At 44.1% G+C, this 27925-nt stretch overlaps 1 protein-coding gene across 4 annotated transcripts in view; it reads right to left on the reverse strand.

The window, feature by feature from the left end:
- Positions 1 to 27925, reverse strand: part of LOC144942826 (protein TANC1-like) — a 113854-nt gene that overhangs the window by 28890 nt on the left and 57039 nt on the right. For all 4 annotated transcript variants that reach the window (XM_078869841.1, XM_078869833.1, XM_078869823.1 and 1 more), the window contains 11 exons: positions 24850 to 25137; positions 16967 to 17092; positions 15969 to 16250; positions 14595 to 14749; positions 12650 to 12881; positions 10778 to 10944; positions 8442 to 8723; positions 7092 to 7540; positions 3220 to 3328; positions 1948 to 2070; positions 457 to 558 (listed from right to left, as the gene is read on the reverse strand). In XM_078869841.1, coding sequence (XP_078725967.1) covers positions 457 to 558; positions 1948 to 2070; positions 3220 to 3328; positions 7092 to 7540; positions 8442 to 8723; positions 10778 to 10944; positions 12650 to 12881; positions 14595 to 14749; positions 15969 to 16250; positions 16967 to 17092; positions 24850 to 25137 — 2315 coding nt within the window. The remainder of the gene's footprint in view (positions 1 to 456; positions 559 to 1947; positions 2071 to 3219; positions 3329 to 7091; positions 7541 to 8441; positions 8724 to 10777; positions 10945 to 12649; positions 12882 to 14594; positions 14750 to 15968; positions 16251 to 16966; positions 17093 to 24849; positions 25138 to 27925) is intronic.

Below are 27925 nucleotides of genomic sequence, written 5' to 3' on the forward strand. Positions count from 1 at the left end.
TGGAAGTAATGAACATCCTTCACAGATTCATGGAATGTTTTGTGATTGAACCTGAACTTTAATGTCAGGTAGACACAGTGAATTATAAAATCAATTGAGCTTCATATTTCCTCCTCGTGAGCGTGCGTTTGAGTCCATGAGGTTGATAGCAAGCCGAGAATGATTATTGGTCAACTCTCAAGTGCCCATCAGAGAGTGGCTCTCACAGAAGTTAAATGCCTTCCCTTCTTCCCCATCGACTCTAGTTTGTAATCACTTCTATATACAACACACACAATGCAAAACTATCCCCTTGTGGCAGTGATAACGCACAACAGAGATTCAGTGCAGATAACATCATTAGATTGTACGCACTCCAAGTAGGATTGAGCGAGGTAACAACAATAGCTGAATGAATGCAGAGCTGATCAAAGCGGGATGCCATACGTTGCCGCCTCTGCAGGCGCTGCTGCTCACCTGATAACCGAGGTGCGAGTAAACGCACAGGATGGGTGCGTTGCCCAGCGCCTCTGTACGGTGGTTCACGTCTGCGCCTGCCTGGATCAACAGCCGACTGACCTGTACGGAGGTGGGTACAACGAAAATCAAACCAGCACGCAAAACACAAGTACCAGAAGTCACTTAAGGGCCACTACAAACACGCTTTGTTTGTGGCCAAGAATGGGGGAGCCACAAAATATGTTTTTCTCGGCACACTTGCCGTCAAAGAGTATTAAAGCACCTTGCTTTTGTACGAAGAGAATGCAGTCCTGCTGAACAAATATCAGCAAGAACCGAGTTATGAGATACAGCCCAAAGCACATAGGAAAAGTCTTCACACAATGAATGATCAGTCAGTCCATTGCATCCTTTAGGGGGAAAGCGGTCAGCTACCTAACTGACAGTTTGGTAATGTTACCATGGAACCCATGTTTTTTATTTATAAAAAAACAAGGCAGTCTGTACAAACGGCAGCAGGTTATACAGCTACTTCCTGCTGCCAAGAGATCTGGTAAGATAAAGCATTGCCCTTTGACCTGAGATTCTAGAGTTCAACTGAAAACCCATTCATAAAAGATATTTTTTGATTTACCAAATGCCAAGACATTGAAAAGTCTGACCTTGGGTTCAATAAGGGAATCTCTCAAAATGAAACCCGTTTTGCTCATTCTGCACAAAAAACACATAGAATTGGTCTATATACAAACATAGGTTTTTAAAAAAATCAATTCACCAATATTGTCAACACCAGCAACATTTTGAAAAGACAATATTTGTTCATTCAACTTCCTGCAGCCTCTCAAAAAGACACAGCCATAAAATATATCTCCAGGTATCATGAAAAAACTAACATTGGTCAACAACACCGCCTGAAAATGAAAAATATATAATAACCTACATTTTTGGGCAATGTTCGTTCTTCATGGCACATTTTTGTTATTTGTGTTTGTGTACCACTGTCAACCGAGTATCACCAAAACAAATGCCTAAATTTCATAGACATCTCACTGAAATGCAACCTCATCTTCCCCTGCCCCCAGTCACGCCCGTCATATGGATTGGTGACACCTCCCAGTGTAATCGAGTTGCCGCTTGCTGCACAGGTGCATGGTTCGAATCCAGCGACCACCCCAATTAATAAAGCAGTTGAATTAACCAGAACAATACTTGTCAGCTACTTCAGTGGACATTAAAGATCCGGGATGTTATTTGCAAGCGTGTGCAGGAGTCCCGGTCCAAATTTGCCAAATTAGCCACAAGTGACTCAACTTAATAAATTCTTATTATATGCAGCAAACATCATCCCCGACTGCAAAAAATTGGCAGGATCCTCCAAAGAAAGAGTTATGTGACTCAGTGAAGCTTTGTTTGGTAAACAAATGTAGTCACAATAAAAAACGTTTGACAGCTGCTATGATCGTCAACTGAACTCAGGGGCCCTGATGACATGGCAATGGCAGCTATTACCTTCACATTGGGTGTGTACAGATTGCGCAAAGAGGCAAGTGCCGTCGAGAGCCCGTCCGTGCTGAACGCCACCCACAGCGCCTGCAGCACTGATGAGGATACGCCCAGCCGCTTGCTTAAGCCCTGCGCAAAGCATAGAAACAAATGTCTGTGAGTGCAATGCACACAGCTGCACACAGCTGCACACAGTGTGAGAATGTGACTGCCGATGGGTCTGCATGGGATAGAACCCGATGGTTATCCAGCTGCTGCCAGAGAATAATAACGTGAACACCGGAAAGTCAGCAAGATTTACGTTTTCTTAAAACTCAAACTTAACGGCTGATAGCAATCCCAACAGACTCAGGGGTTTATTTAAACTGGATGGCCTTTCCAGGCTCGTGTTTTGATTCTAACATTCAAGAAAAGAAAAAAAAGGAAATCTACAAAGAATCCTTTTCATGCAAAGTGTTGCACTTAATCACAGCTTCCCATAGCTCTGCTTTGAGCACCGTAAATGTGGAAGCCTGCATTGAAGAGGCGCGGTAAGCTGAGCAGCTGCGCAGGTGGTGGGATAACTCCAAGTGTAAATATCACCCCTGGAGCTGTCGTGTTCAAGGCTTCTTGGCCACAGACCAGCATCAAATGATGACACCGATTATGATGGTGACACACAGATGATGTTTGTCGGGGATGTTTAACATAATAAATAAGATGAATGCCAGAGCAAAATCGATAAAAAATACAATTTGTGGTGGGCAACTGCAGCACTTTATTTTCGAGCTCACTACCTGATGCAGATCAATGCAGTTTGAGCAAAACGTGGTCATACATTAACATTTAATTCAGCCACGCAAAGTCTTAAGGTGGAGCTTTATCAGTCAAAATGTATCCATATATCAGCCATGTATAAATAATGTTTGTAAACGAGACAATCTTGCTGTGTGATGAGGGGTAAAAACAAGAAATTTCACATCAAACTGCCATGTGGCCATAGCCAGAAAAAGGAAGTGTGTGGATCAAATGTCGTCGTTAATTAATTTGGAAAAACTTCCTGGGTATCCCCCGAGGTGAACTCAAATGAGTACCTGGCATGGGGGTGTAAACATCAGAATTGGGGAGACAAAGGGGGTCGGGCGTGGTTCTGGTCATGCCACACCACCCCATCACGTCCCATGCCGGTCTTAATATGTGCTCACGGACAGCACTTGCCCCAAGAGCCACGTCTACACAGGGAACTTGTGTCTTTGTGTGTGCACGTGGCACGTGGGTGAATGCCCATTGACATTTCACCTTGTAGATTCGTGCCTTCAGAATGTGGTGGCCCAGCTCGATGGTCTGCTGTCGGTTCAGCTTGCCGTCTTGGCGCGAGAAGAGGAAGGCCAGCAGCGCATGTCCACTCCTGCACAAACCCACATCGCACTCCGTCGTCACCCGCTCCGCCAGAGTCAACACGCTCCCCCCCATCCCCGCCCCACAAACAACATTCCCCAACTACAAGGAGAGACCCATTCCAACAGTTGTACAAGTCAGGTGCCGATTGTCACTCTACCAGCTTCCTTTTGTCATTCTTTTTTGATGCACATGACTGACCCTGGGTGGATTTTCCATTCATTTCTAGGTTTAGTTTATAGATGGGTATCTCAATACTGACAGCACAAGCATCAGGGTGTACACCTGCAAATCACTGAAAATGGGATCAACGCCAAGTAAACCATGTCTCGCATTTCCAAAGGTGTTTCTGTTTAAAATGTAAAGAATGGGTTTGAAGAAAATTATGTACAGTGCCTTCATGTAGCTACAAAAGCAAGCCTAATAATATCCTTTTTCTTTCAAATGAGCATTTGAAAAAGTATAATACTGAAGGATCATAATTTCCTCCAAATCTTTAAATAAATGCATAGCGCAGGCAGTTGGGAATTCAGATTTAAGATTTAGGCATAAACGTTCCAGTGTTCTTCAAAAGAGACCTAACGTTATTTACCGAGCAACACATTAACACTACCCACTAGAAAATAAACGGCTCACACCGCCTTCCTTAGTAAAGTGTTCCAGATGTCCAATTAAAAGGAACATTTCCAGCAATTAACCTCAACGCAGTAGGTGAAACTTCAAGAGACACACCTGAACAAGACCTTCGTTATAACTCGAGCAGGTAATCAGTGGCATGCTTTTTTTTGTACTCAGCGAGCAGAACTTTACAACATCTAACGAGGCGGGCACCAAAAATGATGTAATTTTTTTTTACGGCTATCAACGGATCATTAATCACAGCATGTGTTTCCACTTTCAGAGGATTCAGCATCCAGCCCAGTTACACTGTTACCAATATCGTTTAATAGCCAGTGTCTGACATTGTTGGCAGGCTCAAGTCAAACTGTGCTGCTCTATGCATACGACCTACTTATGACTTCTTTCTTGCAGTTTAATAACATTAATTGCCCAGCAATTACAATTCCATCATTAATCTTGCTGTGTGTGTGTATGTATGTCTGTGTGTGCTTACTCTTCAATAACTTCTCAACACGATTGTAACAACTCGGACGCATGTGCTTACCACGTTGCGTTTTGTGCTTCTGCGTTGGAGTGCGCTCTACACCAGAGCCTGGCAATGCTTATGCCGCACAATAGAGAATAAATAAACTGATGGAGCTGCACTATACAGGAGGATTCATGATTTAATGCATTGTGCTCACACAGGCACATTCTTTTTTTTTAAGAAACAAACAAAGCATTTGTAACAGTCGTCAACATTTCCTTTTTTGGTTCAACACTGCAGAAGTAAAGCAAAGAGCACACAGTTTTACGGGCGGCGAGCACGCAATTACCAACGTGCAGTGATATTTTCAGCCCAATTAGCGACGCCCAAAAAAATCCATGCAAGTTGGGTGTACTCGCCCATCGATTGCCAAACACATACAAAACTCTTTCCCTTAAAAGGGCCACTTGGTCCAACTCAGAATTAACTCGACTGGGGTTGTGAGGCAACCTCCAGATTATACTTGAGCGGGTGTAAATGGCAAGGAAGGACAAAGACGCGTACCGCTTGCCAGAGACCCTTGCCTGCAAATGTCAAGGAAGGATTTGCTGGGGAATTGACAACCGCAGCGGCCAAGAGACTGCCGGTGTGGTGCTGGCAACTGTAATAGCTGTGAAGCTGCATTCGGGAAAAGCCATTGGCCCCCACTCGAATACCACACAATATGGTCTACCATTAATGTCCTCGCTCTGAAAGTCAAATCCATTTTTCTGGCCTCGTCGCCAGCTTCGGAGTTAATTCTACTGCAGCATTCACTGCACGCTTTGAGGGCGATGAGAAACAAGTTATATCAAAGAGGAAATGTTTAATTACAGATAACTAACTCTTTTATATATCAGATGTGAAGATATTTGTGTTTTGAATTTGCATACTCTGTGTTAATATTTTTAATGAAACTACCCACCTTGAAAGTTATGTAAACTGCCAATATGTTAAAAGTCACCAGCATGACAGACCAAAGCCTATCGAGGCCGGCATCTAAGCCAACAGACAAGCCAAAGGGATTTATTTATAACAAATATCCTCCACAATTACAATAAGGAAAAGTGTAAAGTACTGGGATTTGAGCACTTTCATTATTTAGCATATCATGTGCCCTCATACATTGGCCCCATGAGCAGATAAAATTTTGTAAATGTCCCCCCATCACTGGCCATCTGCCTCGTGGTGGGTCTTTTGCGGTAATGCGTGTGATGTTTGAACCCCTTCAAAGGTAACATGCCTTCGCATTGGACATTGCATTGGACAATGCTCATCACAGGTGCACACGAGTCAGCAGCGTGCCGGCACGAGGGAGCCCAAAGGAGCAAAGCCTCGTCCTTTATCGGCCATGGTCATCCATGCTGGTATGCAAAGTGTACATCTGGCTTCCTGCGTGTTTTGACTGCAAAGCCAAACCAGATCCGCGTTAGAGTTGGCCGCGTTTGTCTGGTGTCAGTTCACCGCAGCCATCAGATATCCACATGCCTAGAATTGTTTCTGAGCACATGAAAGAGGATGCGCGAAGCTCCAAATTAGGCTTTGCCTCGGGGGAGCGGCAGTGGGGGGTCAGGGGAAGGGGCCCCTCTGCTCCTCAAGATTGTTTTCACAGACACACACATTTAAAGCCTGTCTGTCCCACTCGCTTTTGTAAGGAAACATAAGACTATGCAGGAATCTTTAATTTGCCTGTTTGAGCCAATGACATTTGTCCAAACAATAAAAATGTGCAAAGAGCCTCACTGCTGCCGCTGCCATCATCGTTGTCAACGCTTAACAGTGATGAGGTTTTTTTTTATATCCTTTCAGTAATTTGTTGTTTGGTCACATGTCAGGAAACCACTGCCAATGCAGTTACTTGCGTAACTTGATCGAAACAGACCCTTTGTTCCCCACATTAAAAGGAGCCTAACCATGGACAACAGCACAGCATGTGATAGGAAAGGTTCCCGAGTGAACGCAGAAGAGCACCGGCCTAATCCTGCGTTTCCTGCTCGTACAAGTCTGGAGCTTGGCAATCAGTCATGAGAAGGGAGAATGCTCATGCTCTACTGGCAATCAAATATTATTTTGGAAAAACTTCAAAAGCATTTCCTGCCAAACTTTTGATTTGCATTTGACAAGCAGTGAAAAATCACTCCCTTGTTCATGCAATTTATCACCGAGCTGCAGTTAATCACAAAAGCTTTTGCACTCAAATCTCTAGTAAAACACAAGACATTTACAATGGCAAACACAAATCCAAATAGTAATGCCCTGAGGAATGCTTTAACCCTTTGTATCACAGGAAAAGAGCAAATTCCCCTCCCAACCCCCTACATTTTAAAAGTAGATTTTAGTACAGTACTTATGATAAATCTTGACTTAAAGCTTTTGTAACTGCAGGAATTCATATTCTTGGGTCATTTGGTAAAGTCTCATAGATAAATTCAAAGAAAATAACAAAAAATAACAAACAACTACGACATTTTGATCGCAAAACACAAGCAGTCGTCTTCCTGAATACGACCGCTGTTGTTACTTTCTTTGAACCTATCTACGTGACTTTACCGAAAGACCCAAGAATACTTACGGTAATCCTGCTTTTCATAGGTGGCCACCTACAAGATACAATGTGACTATTGTACTCGACCGTTTTATTGCTTACCTCGGGTCACAAAGAAACTTGGTGCTCTGCCCCTCCCCTGCCCTCCAGGTGAGCCACTCCCGGAAGGACGGGTGACAGAACATGCGCGTGCCGTCGCGCCGCCGCACCAGGAACGCCGACAGCATCTCCATCCGCGCCTGAAAATCTTCCCAGGAGAGCGGTGGCGCCATCCCCGCCACCGCCGCCGCCTGCGCGTCCTGCCGGCGTTCATCAGCCGGCGCCACCTCGTCCAACTCGCTGCCAGCCCTTCGCGACCTGCCCGACGACGCAGTCGCACGCGGTGCCACCCAACCAGCCGCCACGGCGCGGAATGTCTGCTCGTCCGTGAGCGGGTGCAGCGAGGCCAGCGCCACATTGAGCAGCGGCAGCACACGCTCGAAGGCGGACGTCGTGGGGAAGCGCATGTTGCACTGCAGCAGGTAGAGCTCGGCCAGTGACACCGGCACCACCTGCAAGACGATGGTGGCAGAAGCATCAGCAACATCAGCAGCAGCAACAGCAGCAGCAACAGCGGAAGCAGCAGCAACAGCAGCGAGCTCCGCTATCATCGAGCGTGCAAATCGCTGGATTCTTAATATACTCGTCGTCACCAAACTGCTTCCTATTTCTATTTAAGTTTATTTATTGATGAGTAGTTTTTGTTCTCTTGTCCACCTGTTGTATTTCCCCCAGGTACGTAGCTGTCTGAGATGTTTCGTACTAACCTTGCCATTAATATTTACCCAAACGCCCAGAGAAAACCAACATGCAGAGCGCGTGATTATTTGCTGTACTGCCTCCTGAAATTATTAAATACAAATATTCAATGTAAGCTCTTTATCAGTTATTCATTGGATTATAGGAAAGGCACACTTATTAATAGTTGCCTTGAATAAGGGTCTATTTTTTGGCATTTTATATACATATTTTTTCACTGTCCTGTATTTTCTTTCTTCTGTATCTATTTTGCAACTGCATTTGACCAAAGTATCTCAAATTGCTCTCACCTGGTAATCAATGAAGATATAGCTGAATACTAAAACAAGTGTATTCTCAAAAGTAGGCAAATATAGGCATATAACACAAAAATCAACCCTTAGGCTCTCACAACACACGCAGAAGAGCATTGTGCGTGCGAGAATACCCGATGTTAAATTCAGAAATGTTCTGTATAAATCTTTCACGTGGGCCTTGCAGCCTCTAAAGGCCACCTCATTCATCACAACATAATTTTTTTTTATTGATTCTTCAACGGAATCACAATCATTTGCTCACGACGAGTTGGGGAGGTGGGGGGACGCGGATCGCTACATGCCCGGTGAAGCGTCAGCATGGCCAAAAGTGAACCCATCAGCTGACCCTGCAGCCGACCTTGTAGCTGGAGCTCTTGAGCACGAGGTGACCCCGCTCGATGAGGTCGAGGGTGAGGCGGAGGTAGAGGAAGGAGCCACGGCTGAGCGAGCACAGGTGGCCCCCGAGGCGGCCCAGAGCGATGGTGTCCAGACGCCCCGTGCCCAGAGACACGTTCTGCTGGATCTCACAGCTGCTCTGAACGCGCGACGACACGTAGGCCTGCAGGTCTGCGGAAATCTCCTCCCGCTCCCCAAAGCCATCCAGGGATACTGTGTGGAATGGAAAAGCTTCCACAATGGTCTGAAGGTAGAGGAGGAGGGATGGGGTCAATAAAAAAAGAGGTGGCGATGAGTGGAAGGAGGGAGGAATAACACGAGAAAGGCAAAGGAAGTGGGTGAACAGTAATTAGAATTCGCAGCGCGACGAAGGGAGTGCAACATAGGGCAGGTGGATAGGTACATGCCCATCAGAATGTAATATTTAATTGGGGTGAATGCTCCCAATTCTTCATTACGTCTACAACAAGAAACCCTGTGAATTTACGAATGCTCTGCCAAATGCTGGCCATGTAAATGAAGGTCACCTTGAAAGCAAGTGCCATTAGATGGAGGGAAGGTTTTACAGAGTAGCTCGCCATCCCACTTCAAGGGGAGATTAATCACGCTTTAGGTAAAGGGCACTCATTTGCGCTGCTAAGCGGTGTCTCTAACGGCAGCTGACTGGACCAGTTCGGAGAGCAGCTTTTCCCCACGTTGAACACATGGAAACAAACCACTGTCGGTGGAAGCCAACAAAGCACAGCAAGTAAAACACAAAATTGGATAAACTCCAATCAAGAGTCAGGCCCTTTAGACTGCAGCGACTACTCATTATGGTTTTGCTGACAACGTTAAGTAAAACATAAACTTTAAACGTGAAGTTGAAAAGTATCTGATTGCAGAACATATAAAATAATGGTGTAAGACTAATTTCTAGTCGTTAGAATGTGAATAAGTAAGCGTACATTTTTTGTATCTGTCATCTGTGACCGCTTCTCAATTCAGATGGGGTGTCTGCCACTTAATTAACACATTGCTCTCGTTCTACACTATGATAGCTTTAAAAATAACCGCATTAGTTGGGCTACAATGATTTTATCTCCCTACAGAATTGTAAGGAAACTGATCAGCCAGCAACATGACATCAAATAAATTCATCCGTTTTAATAAAGTCAAATGTACACTGGCGGAACCAGTGGGTGGGGTGGCACGTGCCCCCCCAAAAATTCCGATAGAAATCCCTAAATTCTATCGGATCATTGGGGTTTATTAGTAATAAATCGGCATTTTGTGACCCCCCACTGCCACTGTGTAGCATATTATTATGTGCCAGGGACTCTATGAGATGATAGGACAATAGTCCGAGTCCATAATTGGCAATACGTAACGGCAAAGCGGTTATAAGTGACTCACAGAATTGTGCGCAGTTGCGTATACAGTACACGACTTCTCTGAAGGCATTCACCTTCAGCGAGCGCGATGCCAATCACACACGGTTCAAATTCGACCCTCGACCGATGGCTGCGCCATCGCCGCACACAAGTCCTTACTTACTAACAACTCCTATAATTTTCCATTGCTGGAGGGGTTCCCCCCCCCTACCTGAAAATCCTGGCTCTGCCATTGCATACGTACACACAAATGTAATTAAAATGCTCCTAAAATTAAACTCGCAAATGCTTTATACACATTTTTTTAGTTACCATTATTTTACAGGCTATCATTCGAAAATAAGTGGAGAAAAACACCACACCAGACTGCTACTAACAGAACATCTGCAACCAAATTTAGATGGAAAAATATGCACTTTGCATTTATGAATGCTTTTCCAAGAATAACAGCAGCCAAAGTGCATATCTGAAGCCTAATATTAACTTCCCACAGGGCTTGAGCGCCGTGTGAATTAGCACCGAGGCGTTCTATGCCTCTATTCCTAACGTCCACACCGCAGCCAACACATTCCTATCTGATAACACTTGTCATTCCAATCACAAGTAAATACCAGATAAACATATCTGTTTTAACAGTACTTAGTGATACTTTCACTTTTTAATCGAGCGCTTATATTGCATTGCTTAATATCCTGAATGCAAATTGATTGAAACGTCAAGATCTTTTTTTCCCTTTGATAGGAAAAAAAATCCTGTTTACATTTCTGCAGTGAATTCAACATTTTCACCAATATTTGTTTACAGGATTAGGTCGCTGGACTATCTCTGAAAAAACCAAAACAGCACGACGTGTCTCGGTGCGTCTTGAGCCTTCCAGTGGTGATGGCGCCCGTTCCACGCACCCCCTGACCGCGTCCCCCATCACCTGCAGCTTGGAGCGCACGGTCACCACCAGCTTGAGCCAGAACGGGAACCGCGGCAACATCTTGGCAAGGAAGGAGGTGATGGTGTCTCCATAGTCGGGCTTGTGGAACTCTGCTTCGTTCAGGCCATCGATCAGGATTATGAAGTTTTCCTCCGGGATTCTCCTCTCTGTAATCACCAGCGGGCATAGTCATGAGACATGAGTGCCCGAGTATCACCGAGCTCCCTCGTCGCTACCTGTCCACCCACCTTCACTTTGTCCTGAGGCGGCGTTAAGGAGGGAAGAGAGCCAAATAAAACACGGCTACAAAATCGTTTCTCACATTCACATGTGTGATTCATCGCTCCTTTAACGTTACATAAAACGGAGACGTAGCAAATTAAATGTTCGTTGTTTGTTTAAATTAATTGCATCCCGATCGAATGACAGAAACCTTGGTTGTGGGCCTTGGTGCCTCGCGATTCACCGTGATGCTCCACGATAGATCATGTGTCTTTCATAAACGAGTCAAAATTACGTTTGAACAACGTCTCTTGAGTGTTACACACACTCTTCTCCTCAGCTATCTGCGGAGCTGCAAAAGACTGCTGCAAATATGACCTAAGAAACTACGCCAACACCTCTCGGGGGAAATCAACAAGCAACAGAATCAGGGGACACCGGTTTAAGGCCTCTTTAGCATCGTTCACTTGCTTTGGGCATCTCATCTGGAAAAGTAAAAAAATGTGATTTGTACCTCAACTTACGGATATGGCTTTATTTACCACCAGCCCAATTAAATATTAATTGGCATTATTAATCATGGTTGCGGTGTTATTTAATTAATTACATTATGGCATCGTTAATATTGAAAATTCTCATTGGTGTATTTCATTATTATTCAACTGGACAGTAAAATGATTTGACTGCAGACTATTATAGTCTCACAAAGTTTGTGGCTTAATCGATTAAACATTTCTTCATAAAATAACAACACTCATTCTAAGTAATGATTGTCTGGTAGTGGAAATATTATCTTGAGTTTAATGTTTATGAACACAATAACATAGTATGTATTAACATACTCTACTGTACTATTTAATGCCTCTGCGATTCTATACAACCATCGAAGGCTCACCGAGCGAAATATTTGCTTTAAAAGAATCCGCTAAGCAACATATATAAACGTTCAGCAGATTTTCCTTCTCCCTGCCTTGGGCCAAGAGGTATGCCAGGGGGTCAGAGGGGATCAGCATTGGTGTCAAGGATGGCGTCGGGCCTTTATCACCAACTTTTACCATAACAACCTCGAATCACCACGAGACATCCCTAACCCTGTCACGGGCTGCTAGGCAACGGTCCTATAACGCTAACCCGTAAAAGCACCACGGCAGCCACACGCAGCCTGCAGCCTGAAGAAGAATTATCTCTCGCACACTGGATTGGAATACAAAGTAGAGAATTAAGTCTCGCAGCCGGGCTTTTCAGAGCCAGGACAACAAACCGGAAGTGTCCTCGCATAAATCATGCAAATCCACATTAAGCATTTGCACGCGCGCCACGTGGCAGCTCAGTGAGATTAGTGTGTGATTAGAGCAGAACAAGAAATTCTCACGTGTGTTCTAATTCTGTATTGTGGAAGGGCAGGAGTCCTGACTATGATCCAGATTGGTACTTGTACAGGGAAAAAGCCCATTTCGGTTAAACAATAATTTGCCTTCTCCATAAAACATCATCTTGGCAGTGTTGGAGCCCCAAACACATCACATGTCCAAGCCGCACAGAATACGGGACCTCCCAGGGTGGCGATGTCCCAACTGTTATTTCCCGTTCCCGGGCTGACGACCACGCGTGCGTGCCGGGTGCAGGAGGGGTTAAGTCAAGGGGCACGACCTCTGCGCAGGGTGGAGAGCGGCTCGAGGATGCCGCGACGGAAGGCGGCGGCCGGGTCCTGCACGCACGAGCGCAGGCTGAGCACGGGCAGCGCGTGCGGCTCCCGCATGAGCAGCTCGCGGTACGCGGGCAGCTGCGGCGAGCGGCACAGCAGCGCCGCCGTGCTGTGTACAAACTCGGGCACCAGGCAGGTGTAGGCATTGTCAGCCTGGCAGTAGTGGTAGGACACCACCTTTGAGAGACACATCACGCAAAACAACAGCGGACAGCTTTATAAACAGGGCGGCTCCCGGAAATTAACGCAACAGGCGAGTTTGTTAAATCTCCGCCACCTCTATCCACCCAGGGGTATATAAATGGGTACACCACAGTTAGTCTTTCGGGAGGTTACATGAGGTGGGATAAAGTCTGGGTTACTCCCACCTCTTCCAAGACCTCTAGCCATCGTGGATGGGTAGAACAAATAACCTCTAAAGGTGGTTCTCTGGCTCTCGCTCTAGTGGAGGACCTTCTGCCAACAGGGGCGTGGACAAGAAACCACAGGGCTGCACCTTTATTTGTTTGAAGCTAGTGACACGGCGGTGAGCGCACTATGTTTTGAGCCCAGTCACTTGAGTTGGATTCCTGACCGTGGCTAACATCAGCTGCAAGTGCTATCCACCCGCAATAACAAGCGTGGTGAAGTATGGCCAACAACCAACTTCCATGACTGACACTGCATAAGGAGAATTTTAGGAATTGAATCCAGGAACGGGTTGAGAAAAGGGCTGTAAAACACTTATGTATTACCTTTCGGTAGTGCATAGTAACCTCCCCGAGCTCCGAGTGAATGTAAGCTGAAACGAATCTAACTTGATGACAGTACATGACCATAGTTGCTTTCTCACAGTGTGGTACAATTTTTTTGAAATGGAGGGTTGATGGCCTGAGTTGACCCCTGCTCAGAAATTGAAGTCATTAAATATCTGACTGCCAGACAAGCACTAATGCCATGGCCCTACCCAGCCGGACAGAAAGCGTTATAAATCTTGCTGTGAGACAATTACAACTTTGAGAAACCGATTGACATGCTCATCACAAGCATAAACAAACTGGCACGCACTGAGCAAAGTTCAAATTGTGAAGGCTGGTAATTTAAAACAAATCTTGCTCAAGATAGCTCTACGCTTGTCTTCTCAGTCGATAGGGCGACAAATATTTTGAACAATATACGCACAAAACATTATCGGAGGCCAAGGCTGTTTTTTAACACAGAAACTCAAGAGCCCACAAAGTAAGCACACATCATCTATTCCAACACCAGCTAATTATCATTGCCGGTGTATAAACAGACTTGCTTCAAGGCTTCTCTCTGTACGTAAATACTCCATCACTGTTGTTGCTGTGCATGGGCCAAAATTATTATCAGACTGGACACCTGTTATTGTTGGATTTCATCCAGTTGGTGCATGTTTGTTCTGCATCAATACAAATTAGATGATATGCATTTTTACATTCTACCCTTTACCCACCAAAGCAACACTGAGTGTCACTACTCTTTATTAGGAGGATTCTGCCTAGGACATTTAACCAATTCATAAAAGGGACATTTTTCATGTGGGAGAAAATCTGAGTGCGCACAGAAAACATACATAAGTCTGCGGAGAACAGTCCAGCTGCACAATCTATTTGCACTACTGCTTATACACAACAGCAACATGTTTGCCAAGCAAGCACACATTATAGCCTCCTGCGTGATCCACCAACGCTTCCAAGTCGCTGTTAATGGGTGTTCGTTACCACCACCACCACCACACTGCAATGCATCCAGATTGTGTTCCAACCTTGGGCGGCAGGCATTTAAATCCTTAAGAAAACTTTAGCGAAACCTTTAACCGTTCAATCCCAAAAGCCTTGAGTTGAATAAGTGATGGAAGTAGCGGCTGTTCGGGTGCGAGGGGGTTACCCGCGCGGCCAGACGAGTCACAGCTCCCTCGCGCAGCCTCCGTAGCTCAGGGGTGCTTGGGCAGCTGCCCGTGCTGACCAGGCTGGCACTGCTGCTGCTGTGAGGGCTGGGCTGTGGCGTGTAGGTGAGGGACAGCTCCTGCAGAGAGTCGGCACCTGCTCGCAGACACCAGCGCAAGCCGAGCAAGCTGGAGATGAGCGCCAAGCCACTGGCGGGGGCCCTTAACCTGTCCCCGGGGTTATTATCCAAAAATCTGCAGCGTTCGCTGCAATGCGCGTGTTGCTCAACAGTTTGTCACTATTGATGGCCGTGATTTTAATAAAGGGACCTTACATTTTTGCTGTTTCATTTGTATTCTCTTTTATAAAAGGTTTATCCACTCCATTAGCCTGAAGGTAATATCAGCTTATATTTTGCATATAATTTACATTCCTTCAGTAATCGATTCTGATATGCATGATTTGATGTGCATATTATTAACATAACAATCACCTTTGAGCAATGAATGAATTAATCATCTCATACCTACCTGCTTCAATTTCGTCAAAATTATGGAAACAAATGTGGCTTTTTTGCAACATATTTTTTCATTATTCTTGAATTCGATATTTGAAAACACATGTAGACAGCTTTAGCCAGTGTACAAAATATAGTGAACACCAACACCCATCTATTCTGAGCCTGTAGCATAACCCCCCAGCAAATATATTACATTTCTTTTAATTCTCTGTTGTGTTTTTGCACTCTCAAAAATTACAGAGCATTAAATATAGGAACTTTACAATTTTGCAAGGGTGGGCTTTGTAAGCAAATTAAACTGCCACTACAACAATATATCACATGAATGCTTAGCAGGCTCGGCATCTATATCCACTTTTGGGCCCCCAAGCTTATTATCAAGAAAAACAAATTAGAATTAAACACCTATTGCAGAAGCAAAAACCTTTGGAAAACGGCAAAATAATATCGTGACATTTTGCACGTACAATCCAAAAGACAAGGCAGCTTTATGGCCAGATTTGCAGCAGTGGCTCTGGTTTGAAGGGACTGGCATCTCCAACTCGACTTTCCCAGTTTCAGATGACACGTGCAGGTGATTTATTGATAAATGCAAGACGGAAGCAACACATTTATATGAAGACAACAAAGCACTAGAGCTGGGTCCTAGCCAGACCGGCTCTTTTGCAGGAAGCTGCATGGATTTCATCCTCCCATCCTGTGGAGGAAGCTCAGATGTCGCCACTTCCTCTGCATTCTCATTATTCAAATGAAGCACCTGCCGAGACAAAGGCCGTCATGTCTCCAAAAGCAAAGCAAAGTCGCAAATCGCCACTGCTGCCTGGGCAGGCGCTGCGGGGTTTGGCCCACACTCACCCCTGGGGGCTGGGTTGGAACTGCTTGACACGATCTGCCTCATGCGGTTGCCATGCGAGCTGAGCGCCACCAACCGCGACACCAGTGCCGTCTTTCCGAAGCCGATGTCCCCGGCCACCATGGCCCCGCGGCTACGCTGCGAGTCGGCGCTGCACAGTGCCACCTCGACCTCATGAAAGAGCCAGTCCCGGCCCACGAACACGGAGTCAGCCGTGATGCTGGGCACCTCGAAGAGTAGAGGCTTTAGGACAGCTTCCGGTGGTTGGAACGGGTAGAAGCGAGCTGTAAGGACGGGGAAAGCACGGCAATGAACTCCAAACCCGACAGCCACACAGACCCAATTCTGAAACCCCAACACAGTGAGGTGTGGAAAGGCAGAGATGCACGGTACACGGATAGCTTATGGAGTGTGACTGTCTTTTAAATGTAATATAGCAGGTATTTATTCTTGTTGACAGGAAAGGTAATACAATTCAGGGACTGTGTTTGCAGAGGCAGAAAATGCTTACCAACTTCAGCACTTATAAATGCAGCCCGGTTACTCAAAGGTTTATTTTCATTTACAAGACAGTGCTCATTAATGACAAAAGTGGTGGTGCATTTGCCAACTGGGCCCACAAGGAATTAGTACATCGTTTCTCATTTGAGCATCGGAAAAAATTTTGTTTGCGTGACAGTTTACCCTACTAGAGGCAATTCACACAGCTGTGTGCCCATGTCAACACCACACAAACACTGCCGGATGATAATGTGTAGCACATAGGCTCATAGGTCACATGTGAGCCCTCGTCGAATGATGCTAATTGTAGGTCAGCTCGAAGAGAAACTGGGTGGTGAGAAGGCAGGGTGTTGACTCATGGGATTAGTGATCAAGTAATTGAGGACATATTTCAGGGGGGAATTTTTTTTTCAAGAGTTAGCTCCTCTGAATATTTAGGAACAAACATGAATGAGGGTGACAGTAGGGAGAGGAGAGCTCTTTTGGCCCATGCCATCACCTCGCAGCTCCTGCTGAAGCCGACCGGCGGCTGCCTGCTGCCGCGGCATGCGGATGGAGGTGCGGAGCGGAGTACAGCGCTGCTCGTCCAAGTAGGAGAGGTCCTCCAGCTTGGCCGAGCTCGTGGCTACACGAGCCAAAGTGGTGCAGCAGCAGCGAAGGCGGCAGGTGAAGAAGCAAAAATGTAAATGGTAGAAGACACAATAAAACACAGTTAGAGTAGCACACTTAAAATACTAGATTAAAACAATAATAAAGGTTGCAGGTGAATGCATTTAAATGTAAAAATGACAATGAATAGTGCTACAAAAAAAAACAACTGGCAATGCATGTGGGGTTTAAACAAATACGTATTTTACCCAGCATGTAATAACATCACTTTCTTATTTAAAATACACTACAATTATCGCATTTTAACTACAAAGTACAGGACCTCCATAATTAGCAATAAAGTATCCCCACACCCATTAGATTGCTCTATAAATTCCATAAAATTACACAATTAAAGTAAAATGCCCTCCTACACAACAAGCTTCTCTGCTCCACCACCTTAATGCTCAATTAATTAAATCCTATAAATATCGAGAGAGATATCTCTACTGCGCCCGTCGCCCCTCTGAACTAATTTCCCAAAAGCAGTCCTTAGAAAATAATATATTTACGATTAAGCATAAATTACATAGGGCTGACCTAGCTATATAAAGAAGCGTTATTATTAAGGAAACCCATGAATACAGTACTAAAAGCACCGCTCCCTGCTGCGCTGCGAGGCAGGCAGAGGATGTGAGCTGAGCACTGCAGCAGTGTACAGAGCATCAGGGTGAATGCCATGACAGATAAAACATGTCTGGCAAAGAAAAGCTACATGCTGGCTGTCCTCTGTCAAGCACGGCATGAATGTTGATATGGCTATCACGTGGGGTTAAAACACATGGAGTGTGGCATACGTGCACAAAGCGAGAGCCTCGGAGTGAAGGGCTCCAGACTGGCACACGTGTCCTTAATGGGCAACTATGCCCTTAAGCAGTTAGTGCAGCCCTTTTATCTTTTTCATGCTTTGCATGGCTTGCTGCATGTAAGGACAGGGTTGTGTTGGCTTTATTGAAGCAACTTGCATAATTCATCATAGAAATGGAATGTTACTGGATATCTGTTAAAAAGAGCTTATCAGAGATTCCTCCAGTTGAAGTAAAGCGTCTGATTTACTTTGAATATGTAGGCCATTGATGAGGGCGTAAGTCATCCGGCAGTGGATAGATCATGGCCGATGGCGGATGACTTGGGCCATTGACATTTCTAAACTGAACAATATAATTTAAGGTGTCCGTGGTCAGAGGTGCCGGAGGCAGTGTTAATCTACAGTGACTGTCCTGAGCTGGTGGAGGAAACTCCATATTGCTATGGGAGGAGCCAGTCTTTCCATTAGATAACCGGGGTTGATGGCACAGCAAATGGCATCACCTCACCACTTAACTATTCTGGATAAATTACGTTGATGACTCGATAATGGATGAATGACTGACTGATCATGATGACATGATTTTTACCCATACCTCTTGAGCTTAATTCTGAGCACCAATATAGTGTATCATAGCTATTTAAGGAACGTTTTTGAACGAACAACATTTCAACCACAGCGTCTACTATCTAGGTTTTATATTTAATGTGGACTATTACATTATCAGAAGGCAGTGCTGCAAATGTACAGTATTGGGGCAGAATTTAACAAGAAGCCAATAAAGTGGTGAGGTACATGAGGCTGAAGGGGACAATGCATTCACATTTTCAGGCTGCAATGCTCAAGATGGCTAATGATCATGAAATTAGGTCCATTGCATCATAACGTGAGATTCAATTATATATCTATTTCAGTTCACAAATGGGGCAGCCTGCATGGGTTTAAGGGCCCTGTTGAAACCCCACCTAAACAGCTACTTCCAGTGAAATACAAAGAACTTCATTTTTCCTCCAGTCCTCAAAAAGGTACAGCCAGTCGGCGTACATTCACCACTCTACACGACTACGCATTGACGCAGAGCAACCACCTACAAAAGGCTCTTTCTTCACACACAATCGCTACGTCAGCTTGGGAAAAAAACATTTTTCCCCCTCTCTCTCTCGGGGCTTTTTTTTAGGAGGAATTTAGAAAAGAAGCAAAGTGTTTAGCAAAGCACCTGCAGTAAGACCCACATTGCAACAGCCCAGGGGAAGGAAGGACTGAAGCAGTACACAGGCAGCATGGGCATCTTTTGTATCCCCACCATTTCCCACGAGAGAAAAAAAATAACTGGGATAAAGTCCAGCGAGGGGGGCTAGCACTGCATGCAAATAAATACATATTTAACTAGTTATCTATTTATTTATTTTTGGCAGCTATCCGATGTAAACCCATCAGGGACATCTGTCACATTATAAAGCATTACCCGAGGAACCAAAAGTAGATTCGCAAAAAAAATGTCTGCAACATAAACCTTGAACCGGGCAGCTGCAAGGTCTTAAAAAGCAAACGCTCGAAGAAGAGTGACTGACTGACGGACAGGCGTGGTTTCAAGGAAGGCCGTTGTTTGCTCGACGTTCCTGAGGGAGACCGTCAGCCATGGCGCACGTATACGAGACCTCGGAGGCTGCCATTCACACCCAAGGTTTGCTTGTAATGCGGCACCCGCAGCTGTGCCTGGGCCAATCACAGATTACTAATAGATGTGCTCTTAGTGGCACTCACAGTAGGTGGGAGAATGAGGAGAGACAACCAAACGATTGGTAATTGTTGCCAGGTTCCTATTCCCTGTTCAGAGGCCCTGGCATCCAGTGGGAGTAAATGTTTAGCGTGCGTGTACGATTGCATGCACTGCGTCTGTGTGTGAATGTGCAATACAGTGCTGCGTTATCATAAATAACACACATCAATAACAATATTTAAACACGTTTTTTAAAAATCCACTGCAAGATGAAGGACTGCTCTGTGCCATTTCGGCCATGGGGATTGTTCGGCTATACTTCACCACACTGGGGCTGTGCAGGATGGTGAAGGGGACACCGTTGTCATAATGATGTAGTTTCAATTATTATCTCCCAATGAATGATTATCCTTTCGCAGACTGGTCTCCCCCATCGACATTAAGATTTCCATCCACTAGATAAGGACTGCCGAGAAAGTATTCATAAAACTCTTTAATAGCTACAAACGGGGGACATTGTATTTCAATGAGAGAACACAAAATAAAAATGCCAAATTAGGTTAAGTTATAAACCACATTTTTATAAGCTCTCATTGGGCACAGAAGCTGCTGGCCACAAGAAAGGGATTACTGCTCGATTCTGGTTGTAAATCACCTGCTAAAGTTCCAAATGAAAAGGCCACAAAAACGTGCCGACAGCCAGTGACTTTATAAACCTGCTAAGATAATGGCGTCTCATCGCTGCTACTCTGCGGCAGCACATTACCCGCTGTACACGTTCCGCAGCTCTGACCCTTCAATGACCCGGTATTTTTGTCGCTTGTTCAGGCACACACACAGTGCTTCTTCGCACATCATCCAAGCACGAGTCTGAAGTGCGAATCCGCTCTTTTACCAACACTTGTGCCAAGACAAGCACATGTAATTGCAGTTTAGTTACGGGGCTCCTTTCTGCCTTTCGCACCAACTGAGCCACAGGATACTCACTGGTAAGATTTTCACATTAGGAGAACCTTAATCAGATGTCAATTGTGCATTGGACAGTGCAAAAACCAAACCACCGCTTGGCAAACTGTAGTCAGTCGGGTATATTAATCAGTGTATGCTGTATATAGCATCCAAATTAAAGCCAAAGTATAATTCACTGTAATCGCCCACAAAGTGATTGATCTTCTTGGTTCTTTCGGTAAAGTCACGTAGAAGGGAAGTAATAAAATAATAAAAATAAAACATAATAAAATAAAATAATTCTCACGACATTATTTCCCTTTTACGTGACTTTACCGAAAGAACCAAGATGAATCCCTACAGTCACGAAAGCTTTAAATCGAAAAGTGATTGATGTATTGACAAAACTGCTCCTAAATAAAATGTCAGCAAGGGCCCTAGATACATGACATAATAACATGGAAAAACTATCAGCAGAAGAGGAATTGTTTGAAAAAATTAAATAAACATTAAAAAAACTACATTAAAATTATCTTAACTGAAACTGGCTGAATCTACCATTCATGTATATATTTTTGGCAAGCTTAAAATGTATTAATAATAATAAAACCACCTCCCATTCTGAAATCAAAATTATGCCTCCGTGACTCAACACTCTTCAAGGTGAACCTGAACGGTATCGAATTTGCACGAGATTATTTGCAATCACAGCCAGGGTGAGCACGAGCCACACAGAGCCCCCATTATACAGCTGCTCGGAGCCACGGACCTACTGCGGCTATAGCCTTACATGAAACGGAAAACACGCCGACCATTCCCCGTTAAATGGCACAAAGAAGCTTTTGAGACGAGGGCATGGCTTCACCTCAAGCAAACCCTGACCGCCACCGATTACGCACTCTCATTGCCCTGGCTCCTAACATTCCACACAGCAAGGCCGGCCCCGGCATGGGCAGATGAAATAGGGGGCATGACTGCTAAAACTGTTGCAGATTTTCTAAGTCCTTCTATCATATAAATCACATCTATCATCGTAATCGAGGCCGGTATGAGCCACAAAGATGGGTTCAACATGAAGCAGCTTTCTTCCATGCTTTGCTTTGTGTCTGCCCATTCAAGGTCACAACGCTGCAGGAACCGCTATGATTTAAAGGAATAAAAAGAATAAATATTCGAGTCAGATTGTTGTCGTAATAATAAAGGATCGGGCACTTTTTGATACTTTCGGAAACTCCATTTTTGATGCAGGAATGCACTTAGGTTGTTGCAGTTATTATACTTTAATACAGTCCTTTATACATCTGGTAGAGCCTTACTGAGGTCTGAAGACTTTTTTCAGAAGGGTCCTGCTTGGGTTGTTTGACCACGTCCTTAAGGATTTTTTTTTCAAGAAAAATTATTGAATGACATAAGGAGGGAGTCGGTCCTGAATGACGTTATAATTTATTTAAAACTACTATGTTTATTTTGCCAGGTAAGGCCCATTGAGCGATGTAGCTGTTTTTCAGAAGTTCCCTGGCCACAAATGATAGCTCAACAAAATGGTTTATCATGTGAAAATGTATAGCAACCAAACATGTGGAGTGCAAAACCCGAGGACCTGGATAAAAATTCGTGCGACGACGGGGAGAAAACTTAAAACTACAAATATACAGGTATCAGGGTCGGGATAAAACCAACGACCTTCTTCATACCAGGCGAGATAATTAACATCTCGCCACTGTGGCGCATAGTGCTCGCATATTTGTGAATGAATGTGCACAGAGCACACCTCTTGCCTTCAATTTTGTTGAGAAAAAAAAGCTCAGCTGAATGAAGGGTGCAGGATTTTTAGGCCACTTCAGGTGCACGTGGCTAAATAACAGCCGAGTCTCCTCACTGCTGCTCCCGTGCCCGCTAACCAGCAGGGAACGGGGAATAGAAATGCTCCACTGCCACTGTGCCACATTAGGGCTGCCTGTTTCAGTATCAAGCATGGAAATCGCACATTTACCAGTGGTTCACTTTGCTTTAGATAGTTTTACAATACCAGGCGGTTAAGCATAAGTTGTGTGGGTACCAGACACAGTTACCATTACTCGTTTTGTTGTTTGGTTGCATATTTGTGCAAAATATGCACTGAATGTCCTCTACTTTTGTTGGCCTCAGCTAACCCCTGGAAAGGCTGTTAAGCGTGCAGGCTATCTTGATGTAACAAAAAAACACTGCTGCTATCCAGTCACGGAAAAATCGCCTGCCGATTCAAATCCAGCCGTCACGATGAGGTCAGCAGTACGAAGATGAAATGGTCTCGACTGCGTTTGTCAACTTGGGTCTCTGTTTTGTGAAAGGGTCAGTCGAGCAAAATGCGAAAATGCGCTGCGCTCTGAGTGCACATTGTCTCCCTAGGAAACACGAAGGAACTCCAAAACAATGCATTGGCTGCCCAGTTTTCCTTTAAATACAACATATAAAGGCAGGAAACACTTTAAAAGGGAGTAGATGTTTCCAAGTTATTTCCACATTTGACATGAGATATTAACTGCTAAAGCCTGCTAGTGTGGTAAAAATGCTGTTTCAATACTTAAGATTAATACGCATTACATTCATCTGGAGATCTGGAGATGGCTACATTGTTTGTATGACGCTAAATGAGTTTGATGCAGTGGCGACTGTAAAAAAAAATCCACTGAAATTAACCGACTGATCAATTTCTTCTCAAATAACACACCGCAAAGATATTGATTAATAAATGCAGTCAAAACACTTGACTACTGTTGTTCAGCAGAACTCCATCTACAGTCTCTGCTCCTCACAGCCTTACACTGCCGTCAAAACTTCACAACCACTGGGCAAAGCCATTCGTGGCCTGTCCCTCTTCATTTTCTAAATACCATCACTCAAGCCAGGTTGGTGCAAAATCCTACATCCACGAGTAATGGAATTATTGACATGAGTTATGCACTGACCCAAGAAAGATAACTTATTTATGGAAAGTTTCCTTGCTGCATGTGGATATGCTTGTGGGTAAAAGCTAAGCAACGAAACACATCTGTCACTGAATACCAAGCTGTGTTGGGGTTGGTATGGCTGGAATGCAAGCCCTTTGACCCACAAAGCCTTCAAGATAGTAAAGCCAGAATACCTTACAATTTCCCATTGAGAACCATGTGCCATCATTTGTCTCAGACAAGCAACCATAGAAGTACACAACATGCCATTAACAGAGACCTACAGTGGTGCAGTATGCACACATCTCTTACACACATCTCACAACATACTGTGTGACAAACTAAACAAAAATGTGTACTTGCCTTACAAAAGCGTGGGGATAGCAAGGCTCTACTGAACATAGACAGCACAAGACGTGTCTGCATATGAAAATGTTCTGAGTATTAAACAAATGTAATTCAGTTCTGGTTTGTTCATCACACAACTGAGACAATACTAGCCCTAGTGCAATCCTCTGGGTCATAATTAAATTGCTTATCTCAGCATTTTTAACTTCCACAATGAACAAAGCACTGAATGAATAGGCGAGCAACCAAGTCTATAAACAAACAAGGGCACGAAAAACACACTGGTTTCCTGTTATTAACCATGTTATGACCAGGCAAAATTGAAGATTTTTTGTGACAACAAAGACACAATTCAGCAGTATATGTAAAGGAAAAAAGTCAAACTGGCTATCTATTCACGCTCGAATGGTATGGGGCTCATTCCATTTCTGTTGGTGACCCGGAGCCAGCAGTGGAATTTCAACATTATTTTAGGGTCAGTCTCTCTATACGATAACTACCGTTAACTTTCTCAAGTGGTACTCATTTTATTGACCTCTGGAGAATGATGGGTGTAATCCAACCAATGACATGAACTCACAACCTTATAATGGTGAGTTGGGCTCTCCAACAATACTACTTGGCCAGATAAACTGTTAACATTATTAGTATTCTTTTGTATTTTTTTAGGCCTCTTCATGCCATATCAGTCATTGTTTTTGTTTCACCATACTTCACCATGCTGGTAAAGGCACGTGAGTGAAGTGTGGGGAGAGCAGAAGACCAGTTAGAGCACCACTCTCCACTGATGTTAGGGATCGAAATGGGCTAGTTGTGTTCACACCGCAGTGAGCTAACAATTTTACCACCCAGTTCCACCCTTGTAAATTCACGAAAGCAAAAAGAACATCACAAAAAGGGATTCTGCCTTCAACACTGGAATACATTTTGTCACTGGTTGTGCCAGAGATGGACAGATAAATACATAAATAAGCAAGCACCTGCCACCGAGTTGGGCCTGGGCATCATGTGGGCAGACACGGCCTCCTGGAGAGGCAGCTGGGCGGCTCCAGCTGCTCCTTCCAACGTGCGACTCAGACTTTGGCTGCACACAGATGGCCTGGTCCCAGCGGCACCGGTCGGCTCTCCCTGTGGCCCGGCCTGGCCCGGGTGGTGCCAGGGACTGGTGCCCGTGCTCCCTCCATCGCCACCTTCCCCACTTTCCTCCTTACTCCGCTCCAGGCTGCATCCACTCCGTTCCACATTTTCTGAGGAGCTCGTTATTGTGGCTGAAAAGAAGAGCAAAGATAAATAAATCTATCCTTAAATCACTGTTTTATGTAAATTTTGGTTCCACATGTTTGGTGTGTTTTGTTTGATGTCAAACACAAACATGGGCACAAAATGGTTTGGTGTTAAAGGATCACCTGATATTCAAGTGACCTCTGGTAAAACCACATTTCAAATGTCACCGTTCTTTAAGATGCCTGAGCATTTAGGTTAGCATACTTGATCACCACAAAAAATGCAGACTATGTGCATTTTTGAAAAGGGTGTAATATCACCCAAGGAGGCATTCAAAATGGCTGAATACAGCAACATATGAATAAAACTCATCACTATACACAAATGAGTGACATTTTAAATATTGTCATGAAGCTCGCTGGAAATAAAGTGATGTTGTTCCCTCGTACAAACAGGAATTATAGCATTTGGGGTTACTCACTCAGACATTACATTTACCACCTCTGCAGTGCATTCAAAACATAGAATCGCGTACTTTGTCCATGCAACTCAATAGGAACTGCGAGATGGCTGCAGTCTGCTCGCGGTGCCTACAGGTGCTTTTATATGTGAACAATTCCTGCGCTGTGTGCGTGCCTTCTTGCATATAAAGTGCTTCATTTTGTACCACACGTACGTGTGTGGGACAGCCAGTGTCTTTTTCATGTGAGATAAAAATCATACTGTGAAATGCAGTTCTGTGTCCAGCATGTTATTCTTAAAATGGCATGGCAACTGTGTGTAAATAAACGGTACTAAATAATTAATCACTCACTTTTACAATCCATTTACAAGATGAAATTGTACAACGAATGTTCCAAAATGCCGAACGTTTACTGACACGCTCACAATTATCACAGGAAAATCCGATCTTCCTTTCTGTTAAAACCTTCATTGCCATGATATACAGTACTGCCAGAAAGAGACAGGCATGTAACTAAATGGTACCACAGATCCTTTATCCTTGCTAAAATCACTGGTCAAATTGCACTACTTCAGACCTCGTAAGATAAAATAAATCGTTTAAGTCTCATTTTATATATTTTAAAGTGATTTGTTTACCTATAATTTGCACTCCTATTGTGCGTGTCAGTATTGTTTGTTGTAACGTTCTGAACTGCCTCCACTGGACATCTGTGAAAGAGCTTTATAGCTCATCGGATTCCTCCGGTATAAATAACATTTCTGATTCTGATTAATATTTTCCTGCGAAGCTGGCAGTATTCAAACAAAGGACACTGGTGACACTAAATTCTGACCAGACAATCAATCCATTATCCTATTGAAAACCTCTAAAATAAATAACATACCTACCCCCTATTTACTTTGGCTGCACCCAACACGACAATGTAGACTTGACAACAGAGCAGCAATATCACCACTGACTGTTCTAAAATGAAGATATCCCATCATACGCGGGTTACTCGCAATAACCTACCTGTCAGTCAGTCAGTCGACACATCACCCTACTCCTTTTAAGGGTGCTGCTGATATCAAATATCAATCATCATTTTAGTTGCCGTATCAGCATTCCATTATCGTGAATTTATACAGGAAACAAAATTGCATTCAGGAATCGGTACACAATTCCGGCAATGAGTAGGATATAAGAGGCTTTATCGGGAGTTTTCATCCCTTATGATTGATGGGCTATCAGTTGAAATGTCATTTTCTTTTTCTTGCCTCAAATCACTTTCATTCCATCGGTCTTAGCTCAAATATCAATCATCTCGACCTAAGAATCGACTCGAGTATTGCTTTTTTAAACGTGTAGAACTACTGTGGTGTTATATTGCATTTATTTTGTGTACAGTAATTGCCTAGCTGAATTAAACAGTGCTGTAAGACCTGCACACGAGGGTACCTAACCGCTGCGATGTCAGTGGCAGTATATAACCAAAAGAAGGTGCGTGCTAATAAAAATACACTTGCTACGCTGCACCACGATTTTATGAAAGTCGTAATTATGGTGGCAAACAGGGTTGTAGACAATTGCCAGTCAACCTCATCAAAACGGGGCCAATTAGTGAGAGCGTATTTTTCCCAAGGTCTTAATTGCGATGTTAAAAGTCACTGTTGTACACCTTCACAAAAACAATTCACAAATATATATACACACGCACATTGAGAAGCCAAATTGAAAAATGCACAGCCCATTATGATTTCCTATCAGAATTCTTTATAAAGGCGGCCCCAAATGCTTTTAAATTTATTGGCGAATAAAAAGGCAGACGAGCAGACCCCGTCTCAAAAGGAAATTTTATTTAGTGCAGGCTACCATTCATTAAACTCGCCGGTAGCAGGCTGGCCAGAAACCCCATATTTCTATTCTCACCTCGACCTGCTCCTGGCATCAATGAAGCACTCGTAATCATTTCTGTGACATTTAGAGAGCTGTGTCGCCCGACCTCGGCATTACGCTGAAAGCCCCCGTTGTCTGGAACACGAGTCTGCAGTGGTCATTATTCTCGAGGTGGTGCTCACTCTGAGCACGATGATATTTTTTTTGGAAGCCCTCTCTCTGACAACCCGAAGATGTGAGACAATGTGTAAAGACAATGTTATTGTATACCTTCATCTACTTGTAAATAAACCATCTAATTTTGCGAGCGGTATTACCACGTTCATAAATACAATGCAATGTATGAATAAAATATTTATACTGGGATATATAATTCGCATGTACGAGGTACCAGTCCCCTTTTACAATTTGTTAACCTAAAATTATGAAGCACGTGATGGGCATTTTTTGTCACAACTCAATTAAAGAATCAACTATTTTAAGAAGGTGTG

This window comes from Lampetra fluviatilis, chromosome 2 (assembly GCF_964198595.1).
Source record: "Lampetra fluviatilis chromosome 2, kcLamFluv1.1, whole genome shotgun sequence".
NCBI lineage: Eukaryota > Metazoa > Chordata > Hyperoartia > Petromyzontiformes > Petromyzontidae > Lampetra > Lampetra fluviatilis.